Below are 14,840 nucleotides of genomic sequence, written 5' to 3'. Positions count from 1 at the left end.
TGTAACCAATGGAGTTCTCTTCTCGTGGTAATCGGTTACAGGAGTAAAAGACGAGGTCACTCGGAAAATCGCACAGTTTTTGTAACCACAGATAGAAAGTTAACACTAAGCCAGGTTATATACCGTTTAGTTGCTCCGATTCTAATGAAATTCATGCGCGCGCCGCCATTTTGACGAGATAATCATCTTAGTTGTGACGTTAAACCGTACAACTTTTTATGGCCCCGTGTGTTTCGAGTGTTTAGTAAGGAGAGGCCGATACGGTTTTTCCGAATCGATACGATATCAAGTATTATTAAAAACTAGATCATTGGATAGTGCAATTCAAGACTTTTTAGTGGCTTTGCCATTATGGTATAGGAGCCAATATACCATAATCTAATATCTGTTTATTGTAACATCCGGTTTCTTCTTACAAAATCAAGTCGAGAAGATTTGGCTACTATCTTGGGGGCGTTTTTCTTGATAAAATAATTATTCCACTCGCGCTTGTTGGATATGAGATGATTATTGCTAACTCGGTGCTACGTGCCTCGTTGGCTATCTATCATCTCGTATCCAACGCGCGCTCGTGGAATAATTGTTAACTATACTGACGTTTTTCTTCGATTTCGATACAGTGACGTCGATGAGTGAAAGGGTAAGTCACGTGATTTGATTGACTCAGTAAAGGGTTATCTCGTACTGATAAAGTTACATGTGTTCACTACTCTTAAGAATCATCAGCAAGACAGTAAAAATTTAAAATCGGATTAAGGACGTACTATGAGCGTAAGAAGTGTTGTATTCGCCTTTCCAACACTGTTATCCCTCATCTTCTGGGAAAAACTAGCAAAGGGTTACTCTGCATTTAATTCAAATCTTTAAAAAGCCGCCTGAATACCTTAAAGAAGATATGACATTCAAAGAGGGCAGTTGCATTTTTGTACAGGAATGTCTCGCATGTCTTCACTTTTGTATCATGGTTGGCATTCGTTCGATTCAGTCGAAAAAGCATACGATTTTTTGAAAACTGTCTGGATGGCACTCATATTTATTAAATTGCCTTGGCCTAGGTGGAAAGAGATGGTGAAGGAGAGTCGTCAGTGACAAATCCGGCGCAATTTTTTTTGCGGTACCGCTACTAAGCGTACTATTTGACTCAGAAAGCGAAATCCTTCGCCATGCTTGTAATTGTCTATTTTTCGCCTTTGTCAGAGAAATTCCATAACATCCTCGGATTAAAATTGGTAAAAATAACAACACGAGCTCCTCGTGTCTGACCATTTCAGTTTCCTGTCTCAGTTTCTGCGAGTGAGCTTCCTGAGTGGGTACTCAAGATTTAGAATTGTGGAAGTCCACCACACTTTCATTATTTCAAAGTATTTTCATCTAATCGAAGATCCAAACACTAACAATGGAATATCTCAAAGAATTACTAGTGCCAAAAACATTCAACAGAGTCAGCCATGTCGCAGTTGTTCTCTGGATTATGATCGGTGCCATCTTCTTTGGCATTTTTGCTGACATAGAAAGCGGCGAAGCCAGGTATGATTTCCGTTGTGGCGGTGCCGACGGTGAACACATAGACCTCGTCCGTGGAAACTGTTTTGAACTATACGAGAAGAAGTACAACAAATACAGCCTTCCTGTTTATGGCTTCGTGATCGCTAACTTCTGCCTTATTGGAACTGTCTGTGCTATTTACTCTCATTTAGTGGGACCTACAGTCGATCAACTGTCGCGAAGCATTCGTGACAGCGACCCTGAGAGACAGCCGCTCGAACAAGAGAACCTACCATCAAACCGATACAAGCTTTTCATCGCTTACTGTTGTCAACTATCCGCAAGATTTGTTTTCGGAGTTCTCTTCATATTCCTAAAAACTCATTTTCTTTATACTACGGACTTTCCCTCCAGCTTTCCTTGTTTTCTATCCTCTGGAGAGAATCAGCCAAGGAATTCTACTGGTGTCATGCAAAACTCCACATCAATTTTACACGAGTGTCATAATCAACGAGCAACTAAGAAAAACTCCTGGATGTTCGCTGTCCTGATCGTGAACGGAATTTTAGTCTTTAGCATCCTGATGGAAACCGTCTATATTTTGACACAAGCGCGGAAAGGGAACAGCTTCATGGAAAATCTAAATTTTCTAAAAGCTCACCTGAATCCCCCTCCAGACAACCCGCAAAATGCTACCGCCTCGGTCAGGTTCAACCAAGAACTTCTGCAGCGAGGAGAAAGAACAGAACTGGAGACAAACCTCGCACGAGAACCTCAGCAGCATGAAGAAAGAACAGATTGTGAGACAAACATCGCACAATCACAAGAACCTCACCAGCACGAAGAAAGAACAGAACGTGAGACAAACATCCCACAAAGACCTCAGCAGCAAGACGAAAGTGGAACAGAACATGAAACAAACATCCCACAACTGCAGCCAAGCGAGCCTGAACAACTTCAAAAATTCATCGAGAAAACAAAGAAAATGATCAGAGAAGACACATATCAACCTCCACAACTCCGGTCACTTTTTCCAAGAAACCCAGCTAAACATTTGACACTGGATCAGATTTACACAAACCTTGTTGTTGTACCGGACAGGGCTAGTTATGACTTTACTGAAGACAGACGGAAGAATTTGGAACTCTACGCCAGGTCAGGTGAGAAAAACAAAACACTGAGGGGGCCAGAGGACATTCTTAATCACGAAAACAAACACGTTTTGATTGTCGGTCGTCCTGGAATCGGGAAGACACTATGCTGTACAAAAATTCTTAGAGACTGGGCATCTAACAAACTATTCCATAAAACAACTGATGACGAAATCCACTTTGATGCTGCTTTCTATGTCAAATTCAGAACATTGAACACTGCACCCGACCTTACCCTTAGAGAGCTACTGACGCGCTCCACATACTCACTCAGCAATCAACTGGATGATGAAGTCTGGAATTACATTCGTAAAAACCCCGAGAGAGTTCTCTTCATTTTCGATGGAATCGATGAATTCAAATCTAATTCAACGATCGGCACGGATGATAATAATCCTCAATTCAGAAACAGCGTAGACGAGAAGATGCCCCTTTCCGCTCTTTACGCCAAGCTTACGACTGGGCAACTTCTTAACGGAGCTGCCGTTTTGACAACTACAAGACCTACGGCTATGTCATGCATCGAAAGCCTTCCTTTCGACAAAATCTACGAGATCCTTGGCTTCTCATCCGAACAAGTCGAAGATTACGTTACCAAATTTGCTGAAGAGAAGGAAGCAGGCGGCACACTATGGCGACACATCAACAGCAACATCAACCTGTTGTCTCTCTGCTACATTCCTGCGAGTTGCTTCATCGTTTGCTCAAGTCTCTTCCAAATGCTAAGGTACTACGGTTCTAAAGGTCTTAGCCTACCAACAAAACTGACAGACATTTACAAGAAAGCGGTCAAAATTTTCTACTTGAGGCACAACGAAGAATTTCGCTATAAATATTTCACTCGCGAAGACTTCGAATCAGATAAATTGCTCCCTGAAGTGGAAGAGAAATTCGAGAAACTGGAAAAAATGGCATTTGAAGGAATTAAAGATGGAAGGCTGATCTTTGGGGGAAACGAAGTACACGGAATGGAAGACAGCGCTCTATTTCACCGCTTAGACGACCGTGACACTGGTCCGTTTGAAAGCGAAAGACAGTTTTGTTTCATTCATTTGACAATGCAAGAGTTTTTCGCCGCGAGGTATCTGGCAAACTTGAGTGAAACAGAATTAAGGAACTTTGTCTCCGCGAACATTAAAGACGGCAAATATCAACTTGTGTTTCAGTTCTTAGCAGGACTAGTGAATGATAAAGAAAACCTATTTAGTGAGATATTCACTGACCTTCTTCCCGTGAAAACTGAAGTGAGAGAAAGCAAACGCTACAACGAAGAGTGGACAGAGAAAACGAAAGTGACCTGCTGGCCGACTAAAGACGAACAAGAATTAGCAGTGACACTGTTAAAATGTATAAACGAAACAAGTCAAATGACCACATTAGTGCAGAGGAAACTACAACAAAGTAACTTTAAATGTGTAAATTTTAATGATTGTCACCTCACAGCTGTTGATTGTTCTTCGTTAGTAAACGTAATGGAGAATGTGCGAGGAATTTCACATTTCGATTTGAGTTTCAACAACACGGGGCCTTTAGCAGGTTTAGAGATTTGTAAATTGTTAAAATGTAGTAATTCTCAACTGAGCTGGTTAAACCTCGAAGCAAATCAATTGAAAGCTGAAGGAGCAAAGTATTTAGCTGACGCCATTACAAGCAACAACTGTCAGCTACGCGAGTTAAATCTCAGATACAATAACATCACAGACACAGGAGCACAGCACTTGGCTCACGCCATTACAAGCAACAACTGTCAGCTACGCACGTTAAACCTCTCAAACAATAACATCACAGACACAGGAGCACAGCACTTGGCTGACGCCATTACAAGCAACAACTGTCAGCTACACACGTTAAACCTCTACAACAATAACATCAGAGACACAGGAGCACAGCACTTGGCTCACGCCATTACAAGCAACAACTGTCAGCTACACACGTTAGACCTCTACAACAATAACATCACAGACACAGGAGCACAGCACTTGGCTGACGCCATTACAAGCAACAACTGTCAGCTACACACGTTAGACCTCTCACACAATTACATCACAGCCACAGGAGCACAGCACTTGGCTGACGCCATTACAAGCAACAACTGTCAGCTACACACGTTATACCTCTTAGGCAATAGAAACATCACAGCAGCAGGTAAACAACATGCATTAAATTTAGTGAGAAATAGTCAGTCGAAATGTAAGCTACAATTCTAATCTTCAGCAATTCCAATTGTAAACTGTAAAAAAATTATCTCAGCCACTTACTATTCAATTGACTGTGAGGTAACCAGCTCAACTACCCAACAATTCTAAACATAATTCATAGCAAACTTTCAAAACTGTACAGTGCTCACAGCAGCGCAATTAGTTGAACCGGATCGAAATGAACAAAAATGAACCAATGAATGAGTTTATTGAAAGCAAAGGATGTCAATCTTTTTTTTTTAATAAATGAACCAATAACATTGAAGTAAAAACACAAAGCTTACTGCAGAGAGAACAAACAAACCTCGGACCTCTCAGGAAAGTTGGTCATTTGTTGATTGGTTAGTTTCGATCCTAAATCCACGGCATGCTCGTCTATGTTTTGATTACTGTTGTGTGTGACAAGGAACAGTTTTCTGTTGAATTTATAGAAGTTCTTTTGGAGATTGTAAGCAGAACAGATGAGTAAATACAGCTAGTCCAGAATACCTGGTCTTTTTTTTTTATTTTTTCAATTAAAGCGAACCGGTTCAAGTAGTTTCACACTTACTGCAAAAAGTGGAATAAAAATTTTAACCATAATGTAAATGAAAGTGCTCCACCCTAAAAGACAAAGGGCTTTTTTGTAGGTTAGTGGTGTTTTAAGAGGTTTCAGCTTTTGTTGTAAATATTAACGTAATTTTTGTACATATCTATGGCTTGGTACTAATTGTCTGATATAATGAAGTGACAGTAAGTTGTACTAAAAAAATCAGAAGATGAAACATCAGACTTCATCAGGGTTAAATTTTAACCTACCAGTACGTGTTAATAGAATCAGACCTCCCAAATTTATCATTTTAGAATAAATATTGTAAACCGATTTAAACTTTGTGTAGTGATATATGTAACCCCAATGTTTAGACACAACTTGGAAGCCATGGAAGAGGAACATGGCCTTTTCAAAATCAGTCAAAATTTATTAATTTCCCAGACAAACTGTCTCAAAGTAAGGGTATTAAGCTCCTTCAAAAAAACTGTTACCCTATCTTAAATCAAAAAATCCCTTGAGTAGGTTCTAGCTGGCCACTTTAGGACACTTTTTTACCTTTTTTAAAGCAAGGTTTTTGAAATAAGAGGACCTCAGCACACAAAAATTAAATGACAGAAATTATTAAAAACTGGATCATTGGATAATGCAATTCAAGTCAAGAAGATTTGTCTAATATCTCAGGTGTGTTTTTTTTCAATAAAACAGTTATTCCACTTGTGCTTGTTGGATATGAGATGATTATGGCCAACTCAGTGCTATGTGCCTCATTGGCTATCTATCATCTCATATCCAACACATGCTCATGGAATAATTCTTAATTATTAAAAACTGGATAACTGGATAATGCAATTCAAGACTTTTTATCTGCTTAGCCATTTTGGTATATGATATATTATATCTGTTTAGTGATCAAATATAATAATAATAATTTAATATTTATATTGCGCAAATTAACATGTGAATATGATGAAATGCGCATCACAACACTTTTCGGGGGACTTTGGCCGGACTGCATCAGCAGTTTACAAACAATCAAAGGAAACTTATTTGAAGATGCCCCCTCCCCCCCAATTCCCAGTAAACAGGCCAGACCACATCACAGTAATCTCGTGAGTGGGTTCTTTAACGTCCCCTGCCTAACCAAATTAACTAATTAATAGATGCAGGAGACAGGACCTAAGGTTTATTCATCCTTATCCGAGAAGACTAGAATGTCTATCCATTTCTTGATTATGGAAAGGTAGCGCATTCTCCTCAGTTATTTTAAGACCTTGAGTGTTGGTCTGGCCAGGGCTCGAACCATCGACCTCGACCTCCCGCACAACAGTCCAGCGCTCTAACCAATTGAGCTAACCGGGAGGCGGTTATATAGTATGTAACAATCCATATGTAAATAACTGTAGTAATAACAGTTAATAATAATAATAATAATTGTCCACTTATATGTTGGTCTCTGTTGCTGCTGCTATTATTGCTGATATGATGCATTGTTCTTTTCCTTTCCTTTGTCTCTGTCTCTGCTTTCTTCCATCGCTGTTGCTGTTGTTTGTTTGTCTGTATGTGTGCCGTCTGTTCTTCTCTTAATTATTAAGCTTTTCTTGTATAGATTCTTGCCTAGATCAATATATCTCTAACATACCTTAAATTTATACCGGTAATCCTTTCTTGCACATTAATCCCAGCTCAGTACTATTTCTTTATCCAAAAGTAGGTTGTGGCCAAGTAGATGGCCTTTGCTACTCTGGCCACCACACACATTTTTATAATCTGTACTTTATTTCTTTTATTATGTAATCATTTGCTGCAACTTTACTTTCCTATGTTAATTTTACGTAAATAGTGTGAAATAAATGAGCTAATGAACCAATGGTATATGAGCCAATATACCATAATCTAATATCTGTACATTGTAACATTGGGTTTCTTCACAAAATAAAGTCAAGAAGATTTGTCTAATATCTTCGGGGCGTTTTTTTTTAATAAAACAATTGTTCCACTCGCGCTTGCTGGATATGAGATGATTATAGCCAACTTGGAGCTACGCTCCTCGTTGGCTATCTATCTATCTTCTCATATCCAACACGCACACGTGGAATAATTTTTAAATAGATCATAGAAAGGAGGTGAGTCCCTTAGACAGAAAGAATGGGGAGAGGAGGCAGGGAAACCTCACAAAGATTTCCACTAGAGACTTCTTCCCGTTTTTCCAACATGTTCATTCCCAGTTTTCATGATGTTTGCATGACTACTAAGAATTATGTAACTTTCCACATTTTTGAAGTAATGCTCAACTCTACAAACTTTGCCTGAAAAAGCAAGTGATCATTATTTACTTTCTCCTTGCAACACAATATTCTGACAAGTAGAAAGACATCCAGGAAATAAATAAGCTATGGCAATTTGTTCAGCAGCATCTTGTTCAAGAAAAGCATCATTGTGTAGAGCATAGTCACTTGAAATCCATTGTTTACAATAAAAAGCCAACATGCGATAATAGCTACCCAGACCTCAAAGCACATTTTTATGTTAAATTTCATATTTTCATGAACAATTGTTGCAATTGGCATAAGTAAGGAATCACCCATTGAACTAACACAGGAGCATCATACTGCCTACTTGTAATTATCTCCCAATTGTAATACAATAATAAATAATAAAGGAGAATCATCCCCTAAATAAGTTCTCTGAAAGTGTAGAAAAAAACTGTACCAAAGTACATTTACAACTGAATCAAAAAATGTACTTGTGCAATGAGACCACTACTTTCCAGAATTTCCTTTTGAGTGATGACTGGAAGCTGCAGACTTTTTACCTCCGTTATCTTTTTCCTGACTTACATTGGCACGTTTGTACTTGAATTCTAAAGAATCATGCATTTCTTCCATTTTATGACTGATAGTGGCACTTATCACAGCAGCCTTTTTAGCAGTAACATTAGCCACAATTGTGGCTAAATCTCCAGCTGATAAGTTTTCTGATGATGAGTCAAACTCCAAAAACTGCTGCTTCAGTTGCTGGACTGCTTGTTGGATTTCATTTTCATGATATGTTGTTCTTTCCTAAATAGAAAAGAATACAGTGTCAGTGTCATGTAGCTACAGTGATTGGTAAAGAAAAAGCTACTAACATATACAGTAAAACCTATATCAAGTAATCACTCGATATGAGGAAAAGGGGGACGAGGGCTTACAGGTTATACTGGTTCCACAGAATAGGAGTCAAGTGCAATCAGTAACAGTACAATTTCAGTATGCAATAATTACTCACTTTATTCGAATTTTATTCAAAAGCTTGCTCAAAAATGCATTGACTCTTGGTTAATAAACAGCATCAACAAAATGATAGGATAACATAAAAAAAAAAGAACAGTGAAGCAAAATTGTACACCATTTATCTATCAGTTGGACCTCTGGGTCACAACTGTAGCAACTGACTTCTTAAATGTCTGTGCATAACATTTATCCTACCAGTTCTAGGAGGAAAGACAATTTTCAATGTGTTGAGAACATTTGAACTCAGAGGGCTAAAATTTATTTCAGGAGATAAACATGAAATACGTTTTACTTGAGAAATTATCCCTAGTATTATTTGAGAGGTTCCACTGACTTTCACCGTTCAATACAGGAAGACAATACAGAAGACAATAAAAACAAGCCATCAGGACTCAGTCACCCCTATAAAGGCAGACAATTTTTATTCAATCAATCCCAATTGACCATGAACAATTTTGCTTGATTTTGTACATAAACTGTATCATTATACTTTTACTCTATTAAAATACATCATTCTCACCAAAGAGCATTACAAACATTGAAATAAATTGATTCAAGTAAGACAGTACTCAGGTGAAGTAGGCAGCACAACTTCTCACAATGCACATTAATTACCTTTTAAGTTAACACGATATTATCTAGTCGTGAGTGACGTACACAGTCACATACCTGGTTACGTTTTAGCTCCATCTCTTCAATTTGTTTTATTCTCTGTTCCTCATCCCAAACACTCTTAGATACACCATCCCTCAAAGGTCGTGGAACCAAGGGAGGCTCAATAATCAGCTCACACCTGGTAATGTCATCAGCTCTTTCTTGAGTCAGAACAAATTGATACAGCTTGTAGTGTTGAAATAATGTCATGAAAACAAAATCTATCACAGACTTGAGGTTGTTTTCACTGGAGTAATGGGCAATTCTGTTGAGCTGTTGTTTAAACAGTGTTATAGCTTCTTCAAGGGGTTTGCCTGATCAAAAACAAAATTATTATTGGTGAAGTTTACACCCAAGGCAGTGGGGACAACATTCACTTCACCATTATTACAATTGTCTCTTTGCTTTTCAACTTCTCGAAAATACAGTTCCTCTATTTTAATTGCATTAAATTTCACTTTTGTGATTTTTGCCTTTGTGCTTGAAACTTCAATGGGGAACATAATTCTAATTGAACAACAGGAGTATTCAAGTTTGGAAATGTTTGTCTAGATTTGGAATATTGAAATGTTATTTTATTCTTCCAGCCCTAATTGCATCATTTCCTTTTACACTGAACCTCCCTACACACTACAAATTTACAGTACCATTAATGAATAAATGAAATGAATTGAAGGATCCCATGTAAATTGTTGGGTAAATAAATTGAAAGAAACAAATAAAGCAAAAATGCCATTACGGTTATATGGTTATCACATCAAGTTGGCTCAAGTCCCACACACTAAGTGTGAGACTCATGGAAAGAAATTCAATTTTAGTCTCTATATGCCAAACCTACTATTTCTCACTCATTTAAGGTTTTGGATCAAATCTGTTGATTTTGAGATGGCAAACTGCTGCTTTTGTTAAGTTCCTATCAATCTAATTGTCCTGGCTTCTAAATGTAATTTCCCTTCTTCAAATACCTCTCAACAGAAATTCTCTCTCAGATTAAAGAAAGCACTTCTTAGCAACTTCATTTTTTAATAATTTTCTTGAAGAACATGCCCTCTCTCTCCCCAGACCCACTATAATTATAATAATAATAAACAATAGTTACAGAGGATATCACCAGTAACACTATAGAAAAATTCACTGCCTGACGAGTGAATTCCACGTTAAATTTCACGCGAAAAACCGATATCGCACGAATCACGAAGCGATTCGTGCGACATCGGTTTTACAAGTGAAATTTTATGTGAAATTCACGAGTCAGGTAGTGAATTTTTCTTGAATTGCATAACAGAATAAAAATAAGAAAACAAGAAATTAAAACCGCAATGTTATTGTTTGTTTTTATTCCGTACGCACGCCCTTAAGAAAGCCATTTTAAAGTCAACTGTCAGAGCTGTCATTGTTAAGGGAATGGAAAGCAAGGTAAGTCGCTCATGTTTGAACCGTCGACAATTCTAATGGTACCTAGTGAATTTTTCTTGCATCACATAGCTAAAGCCACCAAATCACTTGGCGAAACCAGATGTTTTGTATTTTTGTGCACCACGCCAGTGCGCAAACAATGGAAACCCTTTCAAAGTCAGGTGTCAATATCTAGCGAATAGAGGGAACAAGATATTTTTAGAAAGAAAACCACTTTTATTTCAAACTCGTGGAGAAAGCGGTGCCTCACATTTTACAATCTTCAGTAAAAAAACTAAAAGTACACAATACAGAGTTATTTAAGACAGAGATTTGCCTGCCACCGCTCCACTTGGCAGAATGTGGCGCCGACAATGAACAACTGAATGGTCAAATCCTCAAGCTAAATGAAAATTTCAAGCATTCCGGTATCAAAGCAAGATCTTCAAAAAACCAGTAAGTGCTTTACAGTTGTAAAAAAAAGTGTATTCAAAATATAATGATTAAGACTGGAATTTCTCGGTAAACTCTGGCGAAAAACAGTTCAGTTAAAAGTCACAATTTTAACTGTTTTTCTTTCATGGCAGGGAGTCGCTCGTTGGTGTCAATGCTGGACTGAAAGTCTATGGAAATATTTACTGGAGAATTATTAAAAGTTACTCCAGTTAACATTCCGCCAACTGCTCCTGCCATCAGGTAACTAGAATGACTGGCATTGCTGTCAAGGTCACTAGTAGCTGCTGTGTTACTTGGCGTGGCTGAGCTATTGAGAACAATCTCCCGTAAAGCATGACTTGAATAGCCGTTGGTAGTTGTCGCGCTTGGCGTGGGTTGAAACCGGCCAACTTATTCGACATTCGCCGCTGTTTTTCCAGAGGATTATGGCTGTAGCTGGATATGGATTCCGGATTGGAGTGGCCAGTGAGCTCTGATATCTCCACTGGGTCGAAATCATCACGGAGCGCTTGGATGACTGTTTTGCGACCACTCGAATTTGTGAATTTGCCATCTAGTGTTTTTTGAAACCATGCTGTATCTAAAAGAGGCTAGTTCGTCGTCTGTATAGGCTACAATGGTTTGGATTTCCGGAAAAGATGCTTGACCTTTTTCGGCATTAATACCTGTTTTGGTTTTCTTTCATAACGCTTGTTTGGTTTTCCTCGGCGAGAACTGTCATTTGGCTTTCTTCCCTCGTCTCTGGCATTTTGAATTTTTTTCTATGCGTTTTCTCGTACTTTTGAGCGTGAGTGGTTTCCTCCAATTTTCTAAAAATTTCAATTTCAATTCAAAATTTGGAAGACATTCATTTTCTAAAAATTTGTTCATATTTGTTCATATTTTCATAGCACTAGTTGTATTTACGTTTTTATGTTCGAAACAATAATTTTTGCTCGCGATTCACGTCAGCGATATCGCTTTATGCATTAGTGTGATTCCACGCTAAATACCCTCTCTTCCGGTTGACGTATTGACCAATCAGAGCCGTGTTTACAGTAAGCTATGTGATTCTAAGTTAAGTAGGGTGGTCCTCTATCTGCACCCACCCATCACACCCATGGGAGGACATCCATCACACAGTATACTCGTGCGTGGCAAATTAACATCTCCTACCCTAACCCTGCAGGTGACGGGACCTCCATTTATTGACGTCCCTATCCGAGAGGACTAGAATGTCTAAGCATATCTTGATGTTATAGAAAGGTAGCATATTCTCCTCATTTTTTTTAAGGCCTTGAGTGTTGGTCCGGCCGGGGCTTGAACCCTTGACCTCCCACACAACAGTCCAGCGCTCTATCCATTGAGCTAATTTGACCTCCCGCACAACAGTCCAGCGCTCTATCCATTGAGCTAATTTGACCTCCCGCACAACAGTCCAGCGCTCTATCCATTGAGCTAATTTGACCTCCCGCACAACAGTCCAGCGCTCTATCCATTGAGCTAATTTGACCTCCCGCACAACAGTCCAGCGCTCTATCCATTGAGCTAATTTGACCTCCCGCACAACAGTCCAGCACTCTATCCATTGAGCTAATTTGACCTCCCACACAACAGTTCAGCGCTCTATCCATTGAGCTAATTTGACCTCCCGCACAACAGTCCAGCGCTCTATCCATTGAGCTAATTTGACCTCCCGCACAACAGTCCAGCGCTCTATCCATTGAGCTAATTTGACCTCCCGCACAACAGTCCAGCGCTCTATCCATTGAGCTAATTTGACCTCCCGCACAACAGTCCAGTGCTCTATCCATTGAGCTAATTTGACCTCCCGCACAACAGTCCAGCGCTCTATCCATTGAGCTAATTTGACCTCCCGCACAACAGTCCAGCGTTCTATCCATTGAGCTAATTTGACCTCTTGCACAACAGTCCAGCGCTCTATCCATTGAGCTAATTTGACCTCCCACACAACAGTTCAGCGCTCTATCCATTGAGCTAATTTGACCTCCCGCACAACAGTCCAGCGCTCTATCCATTGAGCTAATTTGACCTCCCGCACAACAGTCCAGCGCTCTATCCATTGAGCTAATTTGACCTCCCGCACAACAGTCCAGCGCTCTATCCATTGAGCTAATTTGACCTCCCGCACAACAGTCCAGTGCTCTATACATTGAGCTAATTTGACCTCCCGCACAACAGTCCAGCGCTCTATCCATTGAGCTAATTTGACCTCCCGCACAACAGTCCAGCGTTCTATCCATTGAGCTAATTTGACCTCTTGCACAACAGTCCAGCGCTCTATCCATTGAGCTAATTTGACCTCCGGCACAACAGTCCAGCGCCCTATCCATTGAGCTAATTTGACCTCCTGCACAACAGTCCAGCGCTCTATCCATTGAGCTAATTTGACCTCCCGCACAACAGTCCAGCGCTCTATCCATTGTGCTAATTTGACCTCCTGCACAACAGTCCAGCGCTCTATCCATTGAGCTAATTTGACCTCCCGCACAACAGTCCAACGCTCTATCCATTGAGCTAATTTGAACTCCCATACAACAGTCCAGCGCTCTATCCATTGAGCTAATTTGACCTCCTGCACAACAGTCCAGCGCTCTGTCCATTGAACTAATTTGACCTCCCGCACAACAGTCCAGTGCTCTATCCATTGAGCTAATTTGACCTTCCACACAACAGTCCAGCACTCTATCCATTGAGCTAACTTGATACTGGTGATGCCCATGGCATCTCACTTTTTCTAAGCAGCTAGATGACTCATTGTAATCAATTTCTATAACTTATGTATCTCCAAATAATATCTCATCAAAAAGGAAAACGCCTCATTAATATTCAACGGCAAAAAGACAAACTGCAGTGGAACACAAATCATAAGAGTATACTTTCTAGAAAAATATGCATGAAGATTTTTAATCAGTCAGTAACTTTTGTATTAAGTCTTGGTTTAAAAGGGGTGATTTGCATCCAATACTGCTCCGAATGAAACGCGTAAATCATCAGACCGTATCAATTGTTCTGTACACGAGAAGTCCAAATTTGTACGTGAAATTTTGTACAATATGTCAAGGACACTATAAAGTAAATGTTTGGACAGTTTGAGATAATTGTAGACAAAGTCAGTCATGATCCATAAAAGAAAGGCTGATATATGGCCAATATAATACTTTAAACAGACTTGAAGCCATAGTTAGCTTGTACATAACACCAGTAGCGACAACACTCATCGATCGATGAATTATGGAAAGTAAACTTAAATGTTAAATTAAACTTGTATTGATTAAATGGGTTTAGGTCTCTTCTTAATTGCTCCTTTCAAGAAATAATTTGAGTATGGATGTACCTTGATCTACATGCAATCTAGGTAATGGCTTACCTCGCACTTCGTTCAATAAATTTTGAAATACCTCCCACAGCAGAGACACTTCTCGCCATGGAAATCCATTGTTTACAAAAAAAGCCAAAATGTCATAATGAATATCAAGAAGTATCCCGGACCTTAAGTCATCTTCTTCGTTAAATTCTGCTATTTGTAGAACCTTAGCCAACAATTTCTTTCTTCCTTTTACGTCGGCAACACAAAAAACATTTTGAAAATCTATTTGTCTTGCATCCGACGCGGTAGCCATGTTTACTGCTTCGCAAGGCATTCGTTCCCAGGCAAACTCGTCCGTAGTGACTTAGGGCCCAGGCAAACTCGTCC

General features: G+C 39.3%; 2 protein-coding genes across 2 annotated transcripts; one reads left to right on the top strand and one right to left on the bottom strand.

The window, feature by feature from the left end:
- Nucleotides 1-70: 70 nt before the first annotated feature.
- Nucleotides 71-7,360, top strand: LOC111339696 (uncharacterized). Its single transcript, XM_088752168.1, has one exon. The coding sequence runs from the start codon at nucleotides 1,397-1,399 to the stop codon at nucleotides 4,841-4,843; it is 3,447 nt and encodes a 1,148-aa protein (XP_088608294.1). The 5' UTR covers nucleotides 71-1,396; the 3' UTR covers nucleotides 4,844-7,360.
- Nucleotides 7,361-7,967: 607 nt separating this feature from the next.
- Nucleotides 7,968-14,803, bottom strand: LOC111340627 (uncharacterized protein C8orf74). Its single transcript, XM_022947506.2, has 3 exons — nucleotides 14,514-14,803; nucleotides 9,308-9,606; nucleotides 7,968-8,425 (listed from the first exon to the last, which is right to left on the bottom strand). The coding sequence occupies exons 1-3, from the start codon at nucleotides 14,785-14,787 to the stop codon at nucleotides 8,126-8,128; spliced, it is 873 nt and encodes a 290-aa protein (XP_022803241.2). The 5' UTR covers nucleotides 14,788-14,803; the 3' UTR covers nucleotides 7,968-8,125.
- Nucleotides 14,804-14,840: the final 37 nt, after the last annotated feature.

The sequence above is a fragment of the Stylophora pistillata genome, chromosome 3 (assembly GCF_964205215.1).
Source record: "Stylophora pistillata chromosome 3, jaStyPist1.2, whole genome shotgun sequence".
Taxonomy (NCBI): domain Eukaryota; kingdom Metazoa; phylum Cnidaria; class Anthozoa; order Scleractinia; family Pocilloporidae; genus Stylophora; species Stylophora pistillata.
Note: the sequence above shows the minus strand (reverse complement) of the source record. Positions and strands in the feature narration are given on the sequence as shown.

Coding starts and splice junctions, on each gene's coding strand:
- LOC111339696 (XM_088752168.1), top strand. CDS start 1,397: ATGGAATATCTCAAAGAATTACTAGTGCCAAAAACATTCAACAGAGTC.
- LOC111340627 (XM_022947506.2), bottom strand. CDS start 14,787: ATGCCTTGCGAAGCAGTAAACATGGCTACCGCGTCGGATGCAAGACAA. Junction 9,607..14,513: donor TTTATTGAACGAAGTGCGAG/GTAAGCCATTAC, acceptor GTTTTTGATCAG/GCAAACCCCTTGAAGAAGCT. Junction 8,426..9,307: donor TGGAGCTAAAACGTAACCAG/GTATGTGACTGT, acceptor TTTTCTATTTAG/GAAAGAACAACATATCATGA.